The sequence below is a fragment of the Tachypleus tridentatus genome, chromosome 7 (assembly GCF_004210375.1).
Source record: "Tachypleus tridentatus isolate NWPU-2018 chromosome 7, ASM421037v1, whole genome shotgun sequence".
Taxonomy (NCBI): Eukaryota; Metazoa; Arthropoda; class Merostomata; order Xiphosura; family Limulidae; genus Tachypleus; species Tachypleus tridentatus.
In genome coordinates, this window is record NC_134831.1 from 134,896,201 (window position 1) to 134,919,563 (window position 23,363).

Sequence of the window (23,363 nt, forward strand, 5' to 3'; positions counted from 1 at the left end):
TCTTTTTGAATGGCAGAAATTGCTTATAATGTAAACAAAATGTGTACAAAACGATGCCACATACAGACTCAATGACAACTTTATCAAACTTGCCATGCAGTAATCAACAAGTTCAGTTACAAACAGTTCACAAATAGCAAAATAAGCACAATTTATCAGGGAAATCCATTTTGAAAATTAAGTTAGCTTTTAATGTAAGAGTATTAGGCCCAGCAAAATAAATGCATTGGTAGTACAAGTTTCATGATTTATGTATCCAACATCAATTAATGGTAGATGGTGTATGTTTGTTTACTGGATTTTAAGCAAAGCTACAAGAGGTCTATCTGTGTTAACAAAATCTAATTTTGAAGTGATAAGCTATAAAAAAGTTTGTTTTGTTTGTAGTAAGGCACAATGTTATACAATGGGATATTTGTGTTGTGCCGACCACAGGTCTGCAGACTAGGGTCAACTAATGAAAAGGCAGCAAATTAACACTACCTTCCTATCACTTTTTGATCTCCTCTTCCAGATTGAATAGTGGGATTTGACAGTAAATCCTATTAAAAAACCCAGAATCCAAAGGTATAACGTGATTATTTTGTCATTAAAGGAAAATGACCATGAAATCTCATCAGTTTTCCTTCTCTCTCATTTACGAAATCACTTACAAAAATTTAAGATTTTCTATTAGTAAGTTATTTTAATTAATTTTTACCAATACTTAAATCTGATGAACATATATTGACCAATTTTGAAACTCAACAGTTATCTGTATTAATTAATGTTAAATGCTGTTTTCTTGCTATATCCAATTTTCCAACTTGAGATTAAAAATCATAAAGGTATCTACATTTCCCCTTTCAGTTTGCACATAAAACCATGAACAAGTTCTTTAAAATATTAAAAAATTAATTACTTAACATTAATCATCAAAATTAAACTTTACTCCCATTCTTGATTCTTTTAATTAAAAGAAGAGTAAGGTTCTCATTTTATTCACTGTAGTTATATAATACTGTGTGTGTCTCCTAAAGGGAAACATATCTTTCATATAATTATTCTTTACATTCATTGCGAGAAGAATCTTATGGATTTCCTACTTTCTCGTCAACTTATCTATTTTATGAACCAAAAACTTAAACACAAAAATAATTATTTATACCACATTTAAGCCAGTTATTACATCATGCAAACACATTCTCCTCAATTATTTTTCACTCGACTCATCAGGGAAAATTCTAAATTTTCTACAACATCATAACATACTAACATTTCAACTTTTTTTTCTGTAACTTTATTCTTATAAATTAGTAACTTTAGCTTTCAATCTGCTTATAGAGGGTAATGAAAACTTCAGAACATACCTACTTCAAACTATAACACTGCAGGAAAAGTATGTTTCTCAATTTTTAAGTACAAACCTACACAATGAGATACCAATGTTAGGCCCACTTCAGGTATCAAAACTCAGTTCTTTAGCATCAATAGCCTGCAGAATTATTGATAACCCACTGTGAGGTACAGAAAAAAATTAAAGCTACTGAAATTTGATGATAATAAAGTAACAAATAAATGTTTCATTTCTATTTATAAATGAATGTTTGAGCTAACCTATCATCAGATATAATGTATTAGATAATTATTACTAGATAAAATAACTTGAGAAAAATATATATACAGATGAAATAAAACAATAACTGGCATAGTTAAACAATATAGTTTGTATGTGCATGTAGCTTCTGATATAAGAAAAAAGGGAACCACACTTTTCTTTGACTTTTTGCCTTTTCATGAAAATTCTCTGGCTTTTCCAGGTTTGTGACAATCCTTCATATATTTATAAAAAAAACTGAATAAAATATTATCTTTATTTATTTTATTACAACCATCTTATGCAGACAACCCACAATACCTTAGTTTACTTATGTTGCTTTGTAGTTCAGTAACTTACTTTTAAAAGGAATTTTTTTTATGTAACATTACACAAGTATAAATAGCATATACTGATAAAGTTATGATACTACAAGTACTAAATAACTTCTTTCTGTAAGTAACGTATTAATTACTTTAGCATATCATGCAAAATTACATAAAGACACCCACACTGTGCTTAAACACAACAGAAAGTGTAAATAAAAAACAAACTACAAACATAAAAATCTTCAGAATGGAGCACATGACTGAAATGGAATTATAAATTAATCAAATCTATCAAAAGGTTAGAAATCAATCACGGGATTAAAGCATAAGTTTGAGAAAATAATTCAAATTCCATTACTTTCAATACTTACTTGGATATAAATGTTTCATGTACATATAACAGACAGTCTAAAACAAAATTAAGTAACAGAGTGATACTACACTTACCCAATCTTTTTGTACACGTGTACAAAAATTTTATATTTAGGGCTTTTAACAATGTGCTAGCCTTCAAGATTTTATAGAGGAAAAAAAAATGGAATTATTTTATCATTTACTACAATTCAAAATGAATAGTATAATACTTTAAGCTAAAAACAGATATTAATAAAAAGTGTCATCTTATACTGATAAATTACACTGATACAAACAAAAAATCTGAACATATCAGTTTCATGCATCACCTTTTCATAGAGTAAAAGGTTAATCATGGTGTTTTGTTACTTAATAATTAAATTTAATATAAGAACTGAAAATGTGTACTTTTTTACCACAGATGCAGAGATGCCAACTATTTCAAATGACTGAGTGTAGACAAAGCCTGGATACAGTTTTGAGTCATTCATGTCTGTGGATCCATCTGTGGCTAAACTGTAAACACTGTTAGTAAGTATGCTTGAAATCATTTTGTCATCTTCACAACCAAACATTTGCACAATGGCTATAGTTTTGGTTCTAGCACAGCCATATTTTTCCCTGTATCAGAGTCTGGGAACATTTTTCTGAATAGATGTCCTGCATGATCGGCTACAGCTAGGGGTAAATTATGAGCAATGATGAATTGCGTGAAGATCACTTCTGCATTTATGCTTTCATATTCTGAATTCTTACTCATAAATGTCATTATCTTCGCCTCATCCTTTTGTTGGTGAGATGCCAATTTTTATGTCTGGAACAATCGTTTATCCCGCCATGCGCCACAGAAAAAAAATCGATGCGACAAACTGTATAAAACGCACAACTGTCACTGACTTTTGATGCAATGACCGGACATTTTGCACTATACTCTTTCCTAAATTTTTGATTCACAGTTTAAGTCCTATTAGATTTGCCAGAAACAAGACAATCTGGTGAACGAGGCCTCTTTTTTTTCCATCTTGTGAACGATCGCATTGGTATTTCTATGCCTCTTAGAAAACGAGAAATACCCATCTATGTGAGCGCTGATTGGCTGATGAACATTGATGACATAACTATGGATTCCCCCACGTACCCAGTATGGAGAAGCACCACACTCAAACTATTGGTACACATTGGAGATACAAATATTTTTTATTATTTCAAGCACAAACATGATTTTTGCAAGTAGCCATTTGAACTATGTCTTTTATTTATTATCAAAATTTATTTGCATCTCACTAGAAATTTTCTTTTCACCCCTTTCAAGCCCTGGAGGAACAATTTATCACTTTATTATATAGGCCTATATAATATATAACAACTTGGGAGTTGCAACAAGTCGTAATATTCGTCTGTATGAGTGTATAGTCGTAATGTATACACCGAAATCGTAATGATTACACTCAAATTGTAATGGTTGGCATCTCTGCAGATGTTTTACTTACCTGTTTAATGTGTACGTTTTTACCACAGATGTTTTACTTACTTGTTTAATGTGTACGTTTTTACCACAGATGTTTTACTTACTTGTTTAATGTGTACGTTTTTACCACAGATGTTTTACTTACTTGTTTAATGTGTACGTTTTTACCACAGATGTTTTACTTACTTGTTTAATGCTACTGAAAGGATGCAATTCTTGTTCTTCTTCTATTCCAACCCTTACATGGAAAAAAAAAATGTATAGAAACACAGCAAGCATTAAGGTTCTCCAAGCCACAGCAAGAAACTTTTGAATCAGAAGTTGTAATAACAACTATTTCAGCTATTAGAAATGCTTCGATTAATTAAAAGTTTCTTGACAAAATATGTTACTCTATGCAGTAAATACAGAGTAACTACATGCGCTTTCATCTATACAAATAAACATCAATACGAGTGTATGTATCCGTTCCTTATACGTTTCCACATTTCTTGATCAATCAGCACCATACTTGACACAGTGTACAAGATGACATCAGGAATGTCAAGTGGAATTACAATACATTATTGTTGAGCAGCTCTTAGCATGACTGAAATACTTAACAATTATTTTTTGAAATGGGCAGTAGAAATAGCTCAGAGCTTTGGCTCTGAGTGACGTTAAGACTATAACATGAATAACCTTTTTAATGTCAATGAAAATATTTAAGTTGATAAATTAACTTTTCCCATCACCAGGGGCAGCTACTTCTGCTTGCAATGTAACAAAACAAGAAATGTTTCAGGAAAGTAAAATAGTTCCTTATAATTTTCACGGTCATATTTAGTTAACATTGAAAAATGTTTTAAAATCACCACTGTTTTGATTTCTTTAACTCTTAAGAATTGTATTCACCTGTGAGTAGACAAGGAGTAACAGAAATAAAAAAAATTACTTCATTATTAACACATTCTTAATCTATTAATCCAACTGCTTAACTCATAAGATACAAATACTGTATTTAACATATTCTTTACTACTAATCATTTGTAAATACAATATTTTTTCAGACACTTTTCTAAATTTAACCTATTTCTATTTTTAATAAATATGCTCATTTATTTACTCACCAGAAATATTTTAGAGATATGACATACCATTATTTTTAAGCTTACTACTGTTCATTGTCATCTCAGTATTTAATACATTTCATAATTAAACACTGAAAATACTTTGAAAAATAAATTGTCTGTGTGTGTGTGTGTGTGTGTGTGTGTGTGTGTATAAAAGTTAAATAGACATCAACACTTACGGAATGCCTAACCAGCTCAGAAGTTGAGTTGTTCCACCTCCACAAATTATCACAGTTACCGTGGAAATTAAGGAAGTTGTAGTTAGCATCAGGTGACGAGATTCTGACATGGTGTTTCTGATGGCAAGAGCAAATGCCATGGCTCCTCTCAGGCCTGCATGTTTTATAAAAACAAAATTATAATCAATACACAATTAAACATTAAAAAGTTACATACATAATTTCAGCAGATTTGGAAGTACATCATATGATAATCCATGAATAATGTCTTAAGTGAAGAAAACATACTAATGTACTTCTTATAATCACTTCCATGCAGTTTTTAAATATCAAACTTAAAAAAAATATAGTAAAACTTACCCAAAAATTATTTTATGATTCACTATCCAGTGGAATAAATATCCTATTATGACATATTAATTAGTATAATCTATACTTTATTACAAGTTTAAGAACTCACTCAGTAATATCATTTGTAGTATAAAAGTGATTATGTTAACCTGCCAAGCAAAATCAACATCAGACTAATGTAAAAGAAATGCACTTTTCAACAATACAAGCATCATTAATAGTAAACTGTAAAAGATATAAAAGTTACTTCATATTTTCCTCCTTTATATCCTCAAATGGCCTCATGGAAAATATCACATGTACGCAATTGGGAAACCTGCTACCTATACTTTACAGACTTATGTCTGAGTTAACACAAAAATACATACCTGAGAAAAACAGCATATGTTGAAACTTGCAGGGAATTTTATTGTTCCTTCCCAAGTTCAAAAGGAATGACAAAGGATAGATATTCACAGCTCTTCCAATTATAATGGCAAACTAATACACACGTTAAAGTCTACAGTTTATTGCTATATTTATATACATTTAAACACATACAAAGAGAAAAAATATGATTTCTTTGTTGTTTATTTTTTTACAACTACAAACTGACTTATTAATGACACAATTTTGAAGTTCATTTTATATGACATATACTTACAGATATGTAAAATGTATACATACACTGACACATTCAAAATATAACTTCCACTTTATTTGTACCCATTCACATTTTAGTAGGTTTTTTTTTTTTTTTTTTTTTACTAAGCTATCTACCTGTATTTACTTAACTTCTCTACTGATGTTTTTCGATACTGTTTATTTACCCATGATTTATTTTATAGAGAAATTGGTAAAGTTAAAATGGTACCAGCATGTACAGGATATCTACAGTAATAATAATAAAAAAAGATTGCATGACAAGTCATTGAAAATTGTTTAAAATGCCAACAATTTCAAGATATGTGAGAAAATGAGACTGAAAAAGCTGGGAGAAGGGCATTAAAGATGGATTTATAGACTTTTTTTCCCTCCAATATCTGAGAATTATTAATGTTTCAATATAAAAGCTGATGTAATGTTATTTCTGTTTTTTAGTTTTAGATACCTTTAACAACAGTCTTCTTCAAGCCTAACAAACACAGAAATTGTACAGCAGTTAACACAAATAATGTTACAGAAGCCATGCAGCTATCATAATACTGAAACTTTTAGCTAGTATCTAAAACACAATACTATCAAAATAAAGTATTTTCAAACATAACAATAAAGTGGATGGAATTAAGTATGACAATTGTTTATCATGGCCACCATGGTAGGAATGAACAGACCATCAGCACAATTTAGGAAGTTGAATGCATGAGAACACCAAAAATATACAACTTGTATACATTGTAAGATTGGCATCCAGAAATTTATAGATAGTAACATGTGTGCAAGAAATAAAAGTGTTAAATAATTTGTTTGTATGTTAACCATAAAGAAAATGAATAAAGCATTATAAAATAATGTATTTCTTGGTTTTGTTACTTCTGCAGAGGTGTGTGTGTGTGTGTGTGGGCAAGTTTTGTTTGAAAGGATATGAAAGTTGTGTGTTCAGTTAAGCATATTTTAAAAGACATTTACATAAGTGATTGGCCATTTAGAGAAAAGTAAATGTTTATGTGGAAAGTTCAACAATATTACTTTTATTATCTTAATCTGTTGTTTATACTGTTAAATGAGAAACCTTTGTTTTATAAAATCCTAGCAATTAAATGGTTTCCTTTTTTACTTTCAATAGCCAGTTAGAAGTACCATTATAAGATGGAAGGCTAATCTATTTAAGTTAGGTTTTCAGCATCTATTTCTTAGAATGTTTGATGACTGATAATGAAACTGAAAGTTTGTTGTTGTTTTAATGCAAAGCAGAAAAGTGTCACCAGATGAATCATAACAAAATTTGAGTAAATGTAGCATGGCCCACAGACCTATATACAAAACTGCCTGATTAAATAGACCATAAATGTAAAGACAGTTCAGAAAATATGCACACAAGAATAATAACTCACTCATCTTTAGTTTAAATAATGAACAAGTGAACACATATAGCTTCCCTATGTGGGGTTGGTTGTTCTACAAACTAACATAGCTATGAAATCATGTGTAATTAATGTCATTACTGTAAGCAAAGAAAAACTTGTAAGACAAGGTGAATAACACAATTAAATAACAGTTAGAGCTTTCCTTAGTTGTCCTACAAACTGATAGTGTTACAAAGTTTGTAACCTAGTGTGTATGTTATCATCTTTTCTTCTATACTTATATATATTTTTGGCTTATTTCCATACCTAAAAATATGCATAAAAAGTGACAGAAAATCATTATCACCAATTTAACTTTAGTACACTACTTACCATTCACTGGGAAATGATGTGCCCATTTAAACAATTTGTAGCTACTGCCATAGATATAAAAATTAAACAAAAACTAAAATGTTTCATTTATTTTCATATTACAGTTTTTTCTTTTCTTTTTTTTAAAGTGAGTTTTCTTATTTCTTTACAATACATGTTTAAATTTAGTGTCACTGCTAAGGCTGGTGTTTTGTTTACAATTGGTCGTCAGATTATACAAGTTTTAAAAGTACTAAACTTCTTTTTTCAAAAGGCAATTTAAAAATGTTAAGAACTTCAATTATATGCTGATAAACTGAAGATATATGTGATTTAAAAGAATACTACATCAGTGTGGAAAACAAATGACTTGTCTATAAATGCTATAACATACCATAAATAATAAAAGGATACAAAAGACACAAGAATGAATCCCACATCCCAACGATGTTTCTGATAGGTGAACATTGACACTCCAATGTAAGTAAATATAAAACTTTCAGCAATAAAGTTCAGAAGTTCAAAAAACTAGAAAAAAATAAAAAATGTTTCTATAGAAAACATAAAATAAAGAACATTTTAAAAATGAGCTGAAAATGTCCATGAGTAAAATTAGTTTATGGGTATAAATACAGGTGGTAAATTCATTGTGAATTTCTATAGAAAAAAGGTAAATGTTATTTCTAAATATATTTATTAAGATGAAATGTTTGAACTGAAGCTAAATACATCTCCTTCCAGAAAACATTTTTGGTTAAAAAGCAAAAAATTACTAAAGTAACAAAACATGGTAATTTATGTTGGTTCTTATGTTCCTATTTTATGTATCTATTGTCTATAGCACCATGAATAAGGACCTGCAGTCCAAAATATGTAATTTATAATTAATAATTCCAGCTTCTTTTGGTATTTTTATATTCTTTCACATAAGTTAATACTATGTAGCCATTTCCAGTAAGACAATATTTTGTATGTTCTTACTCTGAGGGATTTTACACAAACTAATACATGGACTATGTGATTTAGCCATCCCTAAAGTCAACTTAGTCAACACAGTTATAATGGTCTCAAAGCTTTGAAATGCAAAATGAGATTTGATAGGGGAAGGAGGAGGGAATTAGTAAAGAACATGAACCATGGGATCTCAGCTCCACAATCCTGGGCAGTGCTCCACCCAAGGTGATAGTTTGAACACACATTGCATCAACACTGTCAATATACAATCATTAATAATTTAATTTTTAATTTTATGGCAAATTATCATGTTATAGGATGTTTACATTGAGTGGATGTTATACAATACTTACATGCATACATGTGTAGGTGTTGATAAATAAATAAAAAAAAATAAAAAAATGACAACAATACAACTTGAAGAAAATAAAATGATTATATGCAACCATACTGAACTTCACTGATATTGTATAAGTACCTTTAAGCTTAACACAGCTAAAAGAGATTCTATTGTGTCCTGAGAAGATGCTGCATGCAACCATACTTTATAATCAATTGTGAATTTTCCCTTCCTTACTAAAACATGACTTGAATGAAGAAAAGAAATAATTTATTAATGATTTACATAATTAGTCTATATTTTGCTTTGCTGAACTGTATATGATAAGGTTCTAAATTTTTTAGTTTGTTATTTTATATAACTACATAATTCATATGATTAGAGAAAGATAATGGAGGTTGATTCCAATCAGCCTTCTCTACTTCCCTAATGCATTTTGTTTACTGTAGATGTAGTTACACATATAAAGTGAAAATCAGTCAGAGAATATAGCTACTAATCACTAAAATTTACAATGTCTCAAAATTATAATTAAAACTGTAAAACATACAAACATATACTCAAATAGAAGTCAAATACAGTTATACTTGTAAGCATAGGGTAAAAGTTATTAATCAAATAATATGCAATAACTTATAAGAAACATTTCATATCAGAAATTCATACTGTCCCACTACTGTGTATATTTTTACATTACTTATTACACAGAAATGTTACAACGTTCACAAGTTTTCTGTAAATATCAAAATATTCAACCATAAAGCATACAGCTAGTGTTTTGTCCAGTTTCAAATGTAATTCAGTTAAACAAGCTTACCTGTTTGGTTCGAACCCTAGATTCATCAGATAAGTTGTTAAAGGTGTAATGAGCTTGACAGATACCACAAAATAGAACAGCAACTATACCTATATAAAACAGTCACATTGAAAATTAAATCTCCATTCAACAACAGAAGTTAACATTTTCCTGCACTGAAAACCTATTTCTGATAGAGATTTACCTCCTCTCACAAAATAGCTTTTCTTGACCAACCCTGGTCCTCTGTTGGCACAAATTTTCAATGCATGCTACTAGCCTTCCACCTCCTGCTTCTGCAAACCCACATGCAAATGATGATGCACCAGCTTTCCACCAATAGGTGTACAACACCACTCATATGGTAACCATCACCCTCTACACTTGTTCATCACTATCAAACTGGTCCCTACACCATATATCACCAGAAGTGAGCAGACTGGATGAGAAATGTGAGGGAGACAAGTATCTACTGGAAATACATTTCCAGTGCAGGAAAATTTTAATTTCTGATATGATACTTCCACTCACAAAATAGCTAGAATCCTGCACTGAACTGGTGGAGTATTGAATAAAAATATAAAAGATCCCCTTTTAAAAGTGCTCAAAGAGAGACCAGGAGGTGTGAAGCCAAAAGAGAAAACGTAACACCTCGGCAGGAGCCCACACCCTTCTGATCCGGGTCTACTCTTCACTTTTTTTATATCAGTGTCATGAACAAAAAAGGTGGAAAAATATGAAGAAATCCCAGAAAACATTTAAATGATGAATGGAACTCCTGGGTTTTGAGTGACTAGGGCATGACAAACTGTTGTGTTAGTTAGATCTCATCCAGTACCAGGCAATATCTGAATGTACATCAGATCTGCTGTAGGTAGAGGGTCACCTACCCTTCACCTCAAAATGAGAATCTGCAGAGAAGACAAGCTTCCATATCAAAATCTGTGACCACTTGCATGCATTTCCAACACAAATCAACAATAGATTTGTCAGGAACCAACATCCAGCAGATGGTAGGAAAGTGGAAAGATTGGGTAGGATTAAATTTCCTGTCCAAAACCTGATGGAAATTGGTGTGATACTTCCAGTCTGTTGTAGGAGGAGGATATCCAGCCATACATAAGTGGTAAAACATGAGCTGTGTCCAGATATAACCAACACCAGATCTGCCAGGAATTGACATTCAGCAGATGGTAGGAAGAGAGACTGCATACCTTGAGTGCATCTCCAAGCAAAGTCCTTGTGCCAGTGAGTATTTGACATTCAACCCATGGTACAAGGATGGATGCTGGCCAGCATACATTTGGCCAACTCCAACCAACACTTGACCCACTCACTGGGAATGCATATACAAGGAATGGTAGGGAGGAGCAACATCTTAGATACGAGTAGCAAACTGCAATAATAGATATATAAAAATTCATGAAATGGAAAAGTGCATCAAACAAAACCTGGATGCATCTAGAATTGTACATCAAGTCCATGATGGGAAGAGCATCACACTATCTGCATATTATATTAACTGTGCCCAGCCCATGTACAACCAAAACCAGAATACACATCCATAAGATCATAGTAAAGAGGAAAGACACAGAGGGAAAAACAATCTGTCAGATATATAGATAGAAATACAGCATAGTGCTAGAACCAAAAACTGATGCATCTGGAATTGTACATCAGGTCCACATTAGGAAGTGTAATATGCCAGTGACACCTGTGGAATGCCACAACTCTACTTTCAACTAAGTGGTACGATTTATCACTAAGGAGGACAGGCCTCCATATTTCATCACCCCAGAGCATCAGAGAAGGACAACAATCTCTGTCTGCTTTACTTGTTTTGTCCATGAGCATACAGTCAGGGAAAAACATGTTTACAACACAAAAACCACTAGAAAGAACTACTAGCAGTCCCACAGAACCCCCCATATCTACAGTATTCATAACCAAATCTTGCAGTGTAATTGTTTAAGCATAGATGACAACAGAACAGGGATATGCAACCAACACCTGACAGCACTTGGAATTGTACATCAGGTGTGAATTAGGAAAGGCTACAACGTAACTGACACTAGCAGCATGATCACAGGATAGACAATGCAGATTTAAAAAAAAAAGTATACCTGGTCAAAAAACCACCTGCTACAAAATGGGATCCACAATACACTAGCAAAAGGGTTCCTGAAAAAAATATGAAAAATGTAATAAAAAAGCAACATTTTACAATACTTAAACATGAACATTTAAATAAACAGTAAAAAATCCCAAGTTAATAGTAAAATGGAAAACATTGACAAATCTGTACATAAAAACCAACAAGTCTGAATATGACTACTGTCAATGAAGTAGCAGTTAATGAGAGCACATGAAGAGGATGCTGGTTAAGATAGGAGTAGTTTCATGCTTCTATTGGTGGAGAGCTGCTGCATAACCATTTGCATGTAGTTATGCAAAGGTGAAAGAAGGAAAACTTTGTACTGACAGAGGGCAATGCTGGTTGAGAAAATCTAGCTGATAGTAGTAGTTTTCTGCTTCTATTGGTGGAGAACTGCTGCATACCATTTGCATGTAGAGATGCAAAAGTGAGAGATGGAAACCTAATATTGTGCATTAAAACTTTGTTTTGACAGAGGGCAATGCTGTTTGAGGAAAACTTTTTTGTGAGGGAGGGTATGATATTGTATCAGAAACCACTTTAAAAAACTAATGTTAATTGGTTTAAATACACACACAAATGAATTCTGAAGCTTCTAGTATTAACAGCAATCTGTAAAAAATAGGTAAACATTTTAAATAACATTAGATACAGTTTATATGCATATCATTAAATTGCTATTACATTTTTTGATTACGAAATTTATCAACTGTTTTACCTTTTTGAAAAGTCCATTTAATGATCTCTAAATCAGTCTGGAACTGGCCAGGATTGTACATATCCAGAACAATAAAATAAAATTAATGTACAATCTAGATTAGGTTAAATTTACCACTTAAGTCAGCAGATTCTGCCATCAGAAACGTGCTGTAAGACATCAGCACAAATAACGATGATTCTAGCAGAGAAAAGTCACAAAGACGAGTAAATTTTGTCAGCTAAAGAAAAGTCAAGACTAATAAGCTACAACAACATTGGAAAAGTTTTACATTAATAAAAATAACCTTTTGTCTGGAGATGAAGAGTTCAGGTATATCTGTTTGACTTAACACTAAATTTTGTAGTTTTACCAGCATAACAAGATACCTTTAAAGATATGCTTTGAAATTATACAAGTTTTTAGAAAATCTTGTAAGTTTATGAGGAGTGTAAAAGCCTTGTAACTTATTAACAATAACTTAAAGCTTGGTTAAAAAGGATTTTATGATATTTGTTAAAAATAACTGGATTACTTTAGGTAATATATTGGGTTAAACAACTAATTCCAGATATAGAATATTTACTACCATTACATCATGTTATACTAATGTTAACTTCACTATTTTTTTAATAATTTTTTCCCAAAAAAATTCTCTCTTCATCTTGAAAAAATGTCTTGAATATTTATTAAGTATAAAATATTAAAACTGGGTAAGAAAAACAAAAAGTAATTAAACACTGTTGAAAGTTAAGCTTTTCAACTGGCACTTGATAAGGTGAACCATAAAAGTTAATATGATTTGACTTGTGGTGGTGTTTTATACAATGCTTTATTCTAGAACAAATGATGTAAAAATACAATTCCAGAAGTTTCTGGATCTCAGTCTTGTGTAAATTAAGCACTGGGTTTGTATACATACTTCACTGAAAATAATTCTCAGAATAATTTTGAAATAAAATGATCTAGGATAACAACAAATTTCACAAACAATTAATTATATTTTTTGTAATACACATTCTGGTAAATTTCTGTTCATGAACATGTGGAACACTTTTATTAAATTATATTATATTAAGCACAGCAAAAGGTACTAAGAAACAATTATCAGTAATATAATAATAAAGAATCTCCAACTAATGTTTTTTTTTACAAAATTAATTGAATTTCTTCAAATAAATTAGTAACACAACAATGAAATACTCAAAATCATTACAGTATAATTTTTAACTACTTCAAAATATTATTTATCAAAGCTATTTGTAATTATACACAACTATGTTCAAATATACATATATATATTTTTTAAACAAACTTGTAGTTTTAAGTCACCTCTTTTTACTTACTGGATATCATTTTGTGAAAAAAAAATTAATTTAAAAAAAAATATGTATAAATGTCTATGGTTATTTTTACCAAATAATTTACCTTCAACAAAATACATTATCGTTTTGTTTAAAGTACAGTGATTCACATTAAAAATAATATAAAAGGATACCAGTGCTGTACAGCAACCTGTTACAGAACCAATCAGAAAAGAGCACACAAAAATGTACACAAAGTTCCCAAGTGACTTAAATGCAGCACCAACTTCAAAACCTGACACAGTATGGTAATGTTCCTCATAATTGTTGATAGCTCTGAAAATAAATAAATAAAAAAAATCATAGGTGAAATAAATACTTCAACACACTGTGATAACCTGTGTAACATTCCAAAAGATAAATTTTAAAAAGAACAAAGTAGTAAAGTACATATGTTGTCCCTAAATATTATGTTATAAAATTATTTTAGAGTACTAAGCTACACTTTTTAAAAAAGTTTTTATACTTATAATACTTGGAGATCAAAATGTGATCTAGAATATTGCATAAATTTCCCTTTGTAAAATACAATAAACATTACAAATGTGGTTTTCTCATATTGCAGTTTAAGGTTATGTGCATATTTTTATGCATCATGTGATACATATTTAAGGTCTGTTTATTTTGGTAATCTTTTAATAACTGTGTATGGTAATTTATTGTTTTAATTTCTTCATTAAACATTTTCAGTTCATAAATGAAATTTATTATAATTTCTTCAATGATCAATAAAAAGAATAACATAAATCAACAGAAATATCAGTGATCCAGTTAAAGACAACAAATAAAGGGTTTTATACTTTTTAAAATCATAGAAACAATTACAAACTTTATTAGAAAGCCTATGATGAAAATCATGCAAACTTGTTCTTTTGTGCAGTAATACAAATATCATGTAGATGAAAAACCTACCCTGACAAAACAATGGCTACTGCATCATTCAAAATACTCTCCCCAAACACCATAGCATATAAGTTGACATCAACATGTAGATCATGGAAAATAGCCAAAACAGTCACTAAAACAAACAGCATCAGTATGTTAACATTGTATTCTTCACTGAGTATTAATTACTAAAAGTTATCTAAGTATGGAAACATTAATTAGTTCTGAAATACATGGAAGGGATTAAACTAATATATGTGGCTGTTGAAACTGGTTTAATGATCCTGTACCAGTAATATTAACACTTTCAGCACAGGCTCAATTCCTGAGACCAATCTCATAACCATTTTGTTCTAGTTATAGTTTTCATGCTGTAACTTTTAAATTAGTGAGTGTAAATTCATGAAATTTGACAGGTTATCAGTAAACATTACAAGGCTTTCATAACCAAAATATCAATTTCTTTTATTTAAGGATTGTTAAGCAATGTTTTTCTCATGCCTGTTTTATTTTTGCATGTTGCATATACAACATGTGAAGTAATATTAATTTTAAGATTAAACATACTTTTATACATCAAAAAACTTTTAAATTTCACATGTGAAATCTTTGCAATGTTTACATAGTTATCAAATGTTTCTTTAAAAAGAATTATATAGTTTATCTATTATATTCATTAATGAATTTCTGTATGGGCTTGGTCAATTTGACCAATCTTGTAACCATCATAAAAAATTAGGTGATAAATACAAATCATGCTTTTTTCATTCTAGAATGACTACAAATTATCACATGAAAATGCAAGTTTTTTTATCTAAATACCTTAAATTTCATAACACCATACATTTATATATATTTATTATTTTTACGATACTGATATTTTGGCCTGGCTAACAATACAGAAGTTACAATGTTGCAGTATATGTACACTCATGCTACTGTATCCAATAATATAAAATTGACACTTAGTCTTTACTAAGTGACCTGTCTTGGCCATGTTTTAGTGGACTGTTATTTTGTAAAATACAGTCATATTTCAATTATTATACATAATATATGTATATAGATTAATATTTATAAATGCATTCTTAAACTCATTTTTCTTAAAACGTAGAGCAGTAAATAGAGAAGTAAAGCTACCTTTAGGTCAGACAGTTTTGTCCATCTTTGAGTAAAAAAAAAAAAAAGACCTTTTATTCAAACTATTTCCATTAAAAAAAATTGAAAGAGAAGACAATCAATATATTTCTAATATTTTAGTTGCCACAAATAAAACTGCCTCATGTCCTTATAAAATATGGATGTTTATTTAGAATAGTTTGTTCTTCTATATCTCATAAAAATCATACAAGTTGATAACTTGTTTTATTAGGACAAGGTATAATTTATAATTGAGAAGGTATAGGCACAGATTAACCTATCAGATTTCAAGTACAGCCAATGACCAGTGACAGGAAAATATTGAAATATTACATGATGTTTAGTGGAAACTTTACTAAGTTAGGCTTGATGCAAGGTTCTATTTATTATAATTTAAGTGCTAAGAAGTCTTAACAAATTTAAAAAGCAGTAAAAATAATTATTTTTAAAAACATTCAAAAGCATACATTCCAGTAAATTAGAAAAAGCAGAGTTATACAAAAAAGTGGTTATCTTTAAAAGGTAAAATACAAATCACTTTAGATAAGACAGAGTATATCTACTTATCATTCAACATAGTAGATCATAACTTCATAGAACATGGAGTCTCTAGTGGAAGAATGTTAATTGAGAATGATGACAAAATACTTGAAATGTGTATCAAGAATAAAACCAACAGAACTACGTGTAATGATATATTTCTTGATTCAAAAATAAACATGTAGATTTGTACACATTTATAAAGTTTCCCAAACATTTTTGTTTGTAAAAAAATGGAAAATATTTCTCCAAAATGGGAGATTTTGCCTATTTAATCTGCAAGACAAAAACCTGAATAAAATATAATAATACTTTTGTTTGAAATTAAAGCTAGATGTTGTACAAAGACACAAGTATTCCTTCACATATGCATGTTCATCCAAATTTAAAACAGTGCTTACCTGGATCAGTGGCTGATATTATGGCCCCAAAGTATAAAGAGTCATTGAAGGAAAACTCTAAATGTGGCATGAGCTGAACAAAACCATACACCACACCCCTACATAAGGATAAAATAAATGTTGTTAAATACAAAGTGGTCTTTTATGTATTTACACTTGTATATCAACATCAGCAACATTAACATTTTCCTTAACTGAAAATGTGTCTGAAGATATTCACCATTCATAAATCAAGCACCTGCCAAAGCACATCATTCTTAGAAAGTTTCTGCACATGCACAACATGTTTTAATGAAACATTCAATCCTACACATAATAATGTGTAATGCGCCAGTCTATTACACAATCAACATTAAACAATACCCCTCTGCCAATAAAAAGGCAAGATATCCACCATACTCCACTTGAGCACTTTGTTACAAGCAGAAGCTCACTCTTGATGAAACAAAAGAAACACACTAGAAGTGAGAAGAAAGGATGAGTGGTTCTGTGGAGTGTTATGTATCTATCTGAACTACATTCTCAGGTTAGAAAAATGTTAATTTCAAAAATGCTATTAAACTCCCTACAAAACACATAGCTAGAATTCCACATTAAGAAGACAGTGGAGACACATGAAGAGAAAGAAATAAAAAAATGCACTTCTTTCTGATAATATGGCAATATAAACTGAAATTCTATGAACTGTACCACCCACTGGGGACAGATATAGAGAGATCACTACCTGATGGAAGTCCACATCCATTTCAAGCAGAAAAATACACTTTGCCCAAAACATGTAGCTGTTTGAAAAGTTACAGTGAAAAGAACTTCCCGTGTGCTACTAAAATGTTGCACACATGGATGGAATGTAAAGGCTACTCAACTGGCCTACATACATCAAGTGATCAACAGACTATGTATATACATTAAGGTTATGACAACAAGTCAAGTCAAGTCATAAAGTATGTTACAGATACTTTAACCAGTGATATATTTACCAGAATAAACGTGTGCAGAGATTAATCAATTCATACCTGCAACCAAAGGTGAACACCAACTCATCTGACTGGTCACACTCATAGGAAGTGGTCTGTTCTTAGTTTAGAAGTGGCCTATACTGCACTTCCAAGAAGATAACTCTGCCCTACTTCCAATTAAGGAGTGCAGCTACTCAGTCTCTATGAATGGGATTACACCAACCCAGAAAGGAACTCTCCATATCAACTGACCCAAAAGCTTGATACTGGGGAAGCAAGAGTTCTCACACTCTACTATAAGAAAGAGAGAAGAATTTTAATAGGGAAGAACACCAAAGAGGTGTGTAAATCAAATAATCTATCATCTGAATATGGACAAGGAACCAAAGCTTGTGGCATGTTTTTTTTCTTGTTTTGAAGTAGAAATATGGCTTAGAAGGTAAAATATAAACTGCCAAAGCAGACTTGGGAAAAAAACCTTATCTCAACAGCAGGAGAAGAAGTAACCACTATTTCACAAAAAGTTTGGGAGAAAGAAGTATTTTCTATGAGGAATCAATGGTTCTCTGGCAAGTTCCACTGTCTCTAGTATATATATATATATATATATGTTTTTGTACTTTGAGATGGTTGTATTTATGGAAGCTGAAAGAAAAGGAAATAATCACCCACTGTCCTATTTGGAGACTTTGGGATGATCAGAGAATGGAAGCTGGATAAAAGACAAAACCCAGAAGCAGAAGAAACCTCAATGTGATGATGATGGCTACGGACAAAAGAAGTGGAAAGATGATGAGGATAATGGGAGTTGAAATAAAAAGATTTATGGAATATCTCCCACAGTGTAACAAATGATCTGTTTAAACCAACCAATAGGAGGAGAAAGTTATGAAAAGGAAATTCCACATAAAAAAGACAATGTGACAAAAAACAAAAGAAGTTGGTAGAGGTCCTTGAGAACTGATGAAAGAAAAGGAGAATGACCACGTAAAAGTCAAGAAGTCATCAACTGGTAATAATGAAAATAGACTTGCACAAAGTAGAGATATTTGTTCCAAATCTTAAATTCCTAGTTGTGATTGAAAAGAAAGTGTCACACCTTATTTGATGAATGTATTAAATAAATATCTTTTACTCAAAATATGAAGCTAAACAGTATTGAAGTTTTAACAACTAGTTTTGGTACTTTTTTTTTTAAAAACTACATAATTCTTTACTTAACTACAGATAATTAGTTGAACAATAAGTGTTATTACACATCATTGTGTGTTTATAAATAGAGAAGTATAAGCAGTTATACTGTCTGGTAATAACATAAATCTTGGAAAAGGATACTGAATGACTGATTGATGGTGTTTATTTGGTTTGGTAAATTTCAGAAAAGTTGTTGTCAATGGTTACCCATGGACCAAATGGCTTTCAAACAGTAGTGTTGATACACCCATTTTGTCTTTAACCAAACTAGGAACTGATGAAAATAAAAGCATTATGAAGCAAACATGAAATCAATCTATTTGTTATTCCTCAATGGATGAAATGGAAAAAAAACTTAACTAAACTATTTACTGCATTCCATTATACAAAGTATAGAAGATTTTGGAGGTATTTTCATGTTTTAAATCTATATAAGAGTAACTTGGGAAAGATCCTCTAAAGATACATGCACATACATAAAAAAAATAATTTATTAGGATATTTTATACACAATTTATATAATTTATGCACACACATAAAAGGAACAGAGAGACAAACAAAACATGCATGTAATTGTCACACTTACCCAACAACAAAACAAGATATTGTTGTTCCAATAAAAGCAAAAGTCATTATAGCTCCAAGGTTGCGAAAGAAAAATCTCTAAATAAAACAAAAGAAATTATTCAATACAGCACTAAGTTAAGTTTAACTATAAACTTATGTTGTTATAAAGTAAGACATTAAGATTGCATTGATTATTAGTGAAAGACATGCCATCCTTGCTGTATTATTATGATTTTCTCATTGGACTTACAAACAGTAATACATCAATTTTTTCACTTAAGTCTTTAACCTGTTGACTCCCAAGTATTTCAGCTGCTACAATACAACTCTAATGCTTCTTCATTTTGTAACTCTTTTCGTGACGCCATTTTGGATCGAAAGTGAAACAATTTGTAAGTAGGGCAAATGCATGTATGGTGCTGACATCTAGCATTGAAGTTATGTATAACTGAGAACGAATTAACTCGTCCATGGCATTCTGTTACCGATCGACTTGGAAGAGTTATCTATCTCGTCTACAGCACTGAACAGGTTAAAGCCACAAAAAGTAAATACTACACTGTCAAAAAAATAAACTGTATATCAATGCTTCTTAATCTATGATTGATAGAAAGATTGCATAATTATGAAGAGCAAACAGCAGGATAGCACGTAGACCACATTTTGCTATGCCAATATTAAAATCAATAAGTCTGGTGGGATGTATGCAACAAATATCTGAGAACCACTGTTGTAAATTAAAAGAATATCATTTGTGCATTACGATGAATAAAAACTGAATGTCATGTCAGTTAGAAATATTTATTAAAAACAACAAAAAAGTAATGAAACACTATCTCACTCTCTTCAAACTGTATCCTGCATTGAAGATAATTGGGGGAAGAATTATGTTGAAGAATATCTCTGGATCAAAAGTTGCCTAAGACAAAAAAGACAACAAAACAGTAATAATATATTAGAAAAAAGTTCAAATGTTCACATTTGATTACAGAGCTTTTACTAATTTATTTTACTTGTAGGTAAAAGTAGGTCAAGTAATGCTTTTTTCAAAGCTTATATGTAGTTTATATTGTTTAAATATCAGTTCATCCCACATGTCCAAAAATTTAATACAGAAAGTGCATAAGCATTTCTGTCTTTGTAGAAGGCTTTAATGACTAAAATATGTAGTAGGACATGTATAAAAATGTTCAGACAAATAAAAGAAATTAACCCAACTCCACTTCTTTCAGATTATTAATAAAATAAATCCTTATGAAGATGGATGTGTCTGAAGAACACATTGGACATATCATCTTTTATGAGTTTAAAAAAGGCAATAGTGCAGCAGAAACTACAAGCAACATTCAAGCTGTTTATGGTGCAGTCTCTCAATGAAAGAAAATGTCGAAGGTGGTTTCAGAAGTTCAGATCAGGTAACTACAGCTTAAGTGATGAGTCACATTCAGGTCATCCTGTTGATTTTAATGATGACTTGCTGCTAGTTGTACTTGATGAAGATTATGCTGTAACAGTTGAAGAACTAATACAGAAGCTTAATTCAACCCATTCAATAGTTCATTGTTATCTGGAATGTCTTGAAAAGGTGTCAAAACTTGGAAAATGGGTTCTCCATGATTTGGCAAAAGCCAACCTTAGAGCAAGAGTGAATATTTTTGGACAGGTTAGTGACTGGAGATGAAAAGTGGATATTTTATAAAAATGTTAAGCAGTGCAGACAATGGTTCAGTACAGGTAAACTGGCTAGAGCACAGCCCAAAATGGACCTCCACCCTAGAAAAGTCTTAAGTGTTTTGTGGGATACTGTTGGTGTGATCCACTTTGAGTTGCTGCCACTCAATGTAATGATTACATCAGACTTCTATTGTCAACAGTTAGAGCTCTTGAATGTTGCACTGAAAGAAAAGAGGCCCGCTTTGATCAATTGTAAAGGTGTTGTGTTACACCAGAATAATGCACGGCCCCATACAAGGATCACATCTGCAAAGACTGAAGAGCTAGAGTGGGAAAAACTTCCAAATTCTCCTTATCCTCCAGATCTTGCTCCATCTGATTAATCTATTCCAAAGTTTCCAGAATTATCTTGATGGAAAAGAGATTGGAACACATGAAGATGTCAAAACTACCCTCTCTACCTTCTTTTCTTCCAAACCCCAAGAATTTTTATAGAAGAGGCATTCAGAAGCTTGTGAATTATTGGCAGGAAGTAATTAATAATAATGGAACATACATTATTGATTTTAATGTTATTTAATCAATAATTCTTTCTCTTTTTCTGAACCTAAAATCAAACATTATTTTAGGGATGACCTAATATACTGAATCAACTAGTGATATTTATGACCACACAGTAGCAAGAGGGTACTTTAAACCTACTGTTTTGTTTTTTTCCAAATTACAACAATATTGAAAAAATTAAAAAACAAACAATGTGGAAACATAAATACAAGTTAAAGAATAATTTTAATTAAGAAAAAATTAATATAAAACCTTAAAAGTTCACTAGTAAATAAGAAAATTGCATTTACATGTAGCAGGTAGTGTTGTAGAACTATGGAGCAATGCAAATACGTAGTTTTTTTTTATGCTTTGGCACTTACGATGTACAGGCAAATTGAACATCTCAATATTTACAAATGAAAACAAGTAATAATGCTCTCTGACTTTCTTCTTCTGTGGAATACAAAAAATGCATGCATTCCACAAGACGTTATGAACACAAATGAAATACAATATAAAACACATACACGTACACTACACAAGTATATATACAAAGTTTCCCATGCAATAAGTAACAAACTTCCAACAAAAATTATGCAGTAATACAATACCAAAAACTTGTTTTGTTTGTCTTCATCATTTACAGTAATTTCTGAGTTTCTTTTCAAGTTATGAGTGTTACAGATAACCCTTACACTGTGTATCCTTCTGTGAAATACACATTTACAACGTAAAAATGTATGCAGCTGCTAAAGAATTAACTATTCAAATTTAAAACAATTTAAAAAAGCAATGGGAACATCAAAGCATAAAATAAAAATATAGATGAAACCATTCTGGTTGGAGCAGAGGCATCTAGTTAAATCTCTAATACCATGCAAGGACATGCAGCCAGAAATGAAAAAGGGATTGGCTAAGGCATCATCAACCACTAGGTGGCACCATCAGTCCACTTACAGAGGGAAAACATGCCCTCTTATGAAGCCCCAGTGCAGAGAGAGTAGTGTGGAAGAAAAACATATATAGATTCCTAACTGGATTGATTCATATTAATACAAAAGAAGCTCTTAATAGAAGGAGCTATTGTATTGTTTTTTTAATATACTTAGAGTATGAAAAGAAAATAAGGACAAGTCTGTATATCCTAAAATTCATGAAAAACAGATACTGAGCAAAGAGAGAGAAAAACAAAACTCACCAACAAGTGCAACCCTAAAGCTGAAGAAACAAGAATATGATGATGATGAGACTAAAAAAAGTATTATAATCCATCCATGTGCTAGCCTTTAAAATGTTCTCTGAAAGGTATTGATATTGAAATGTTAAAGACAATAGCCAAATGGCAAATATGATTATATTTAACCCAAAAAACACACCAAAGGTGTTTGAAAACATCAAGAAAAATAAAATAAATTAACTGCATAA

At 30.9% G+C, this 23,363-nt stretch overlaps 1 protein-coding gene across 4 annotated transcripts in view; it reads right to left on the bottom strand.

Moving 5' to 3' along the window:
* The window catches only part of LOC143256655 (sodium/hydrogen exchanger 6-like), a 49,023-nt gene that overhangs the window by 7,923 nt on the left and 17,737 nt on the right, over positions 1-23,363 (bottom strand). For all 4 annotated transcript variants that reach the window (XM_076514146.1, XM_076514148.1, XM_076514145.1 and 1 more), the window contains exons 3-13: positions 20,560-20,637; positions 19,738-19,814; positions 16,999-17,096; positions 14,945-15,050; positions 14,167-14,308; positions 12,804-12,909; positions 9,838-9,926; positions 8,141-8,254; positions 5,738-5,849; positions 5,019-5,172; positions 3,914-3,965 (exon numbers count right to left, since the gene is read on the bottom strand). In XM_076514146.1, coding sequence (XP_076370261.1) covers positions 3,914-3,965; positions 5,019-5,172; positions 5,738-5,849; positions 8,141-8,254; positions 9,838-9,926; positions 12,804-12,909; positions 14,167-14,308; positions 14,945-15,050; positions 16,999-17,096; positions 19,738-19,814; positions 20,560-20,637 — 1,128 coding nt within the window. The remainder of the gene's footprint in view (positions 1-3,913; positions 3,966-5,018; positions 5,173-5,737; positions 5,850-8,140; positions 8,255-9,837; positions 9,927-12,803; positions 12,910-14,166; positions 14,309-14,944; positions 15,051-16,998; positions 17,097-19,737; positions 19,815-20,559; positions 20,638-23,363) is intronic.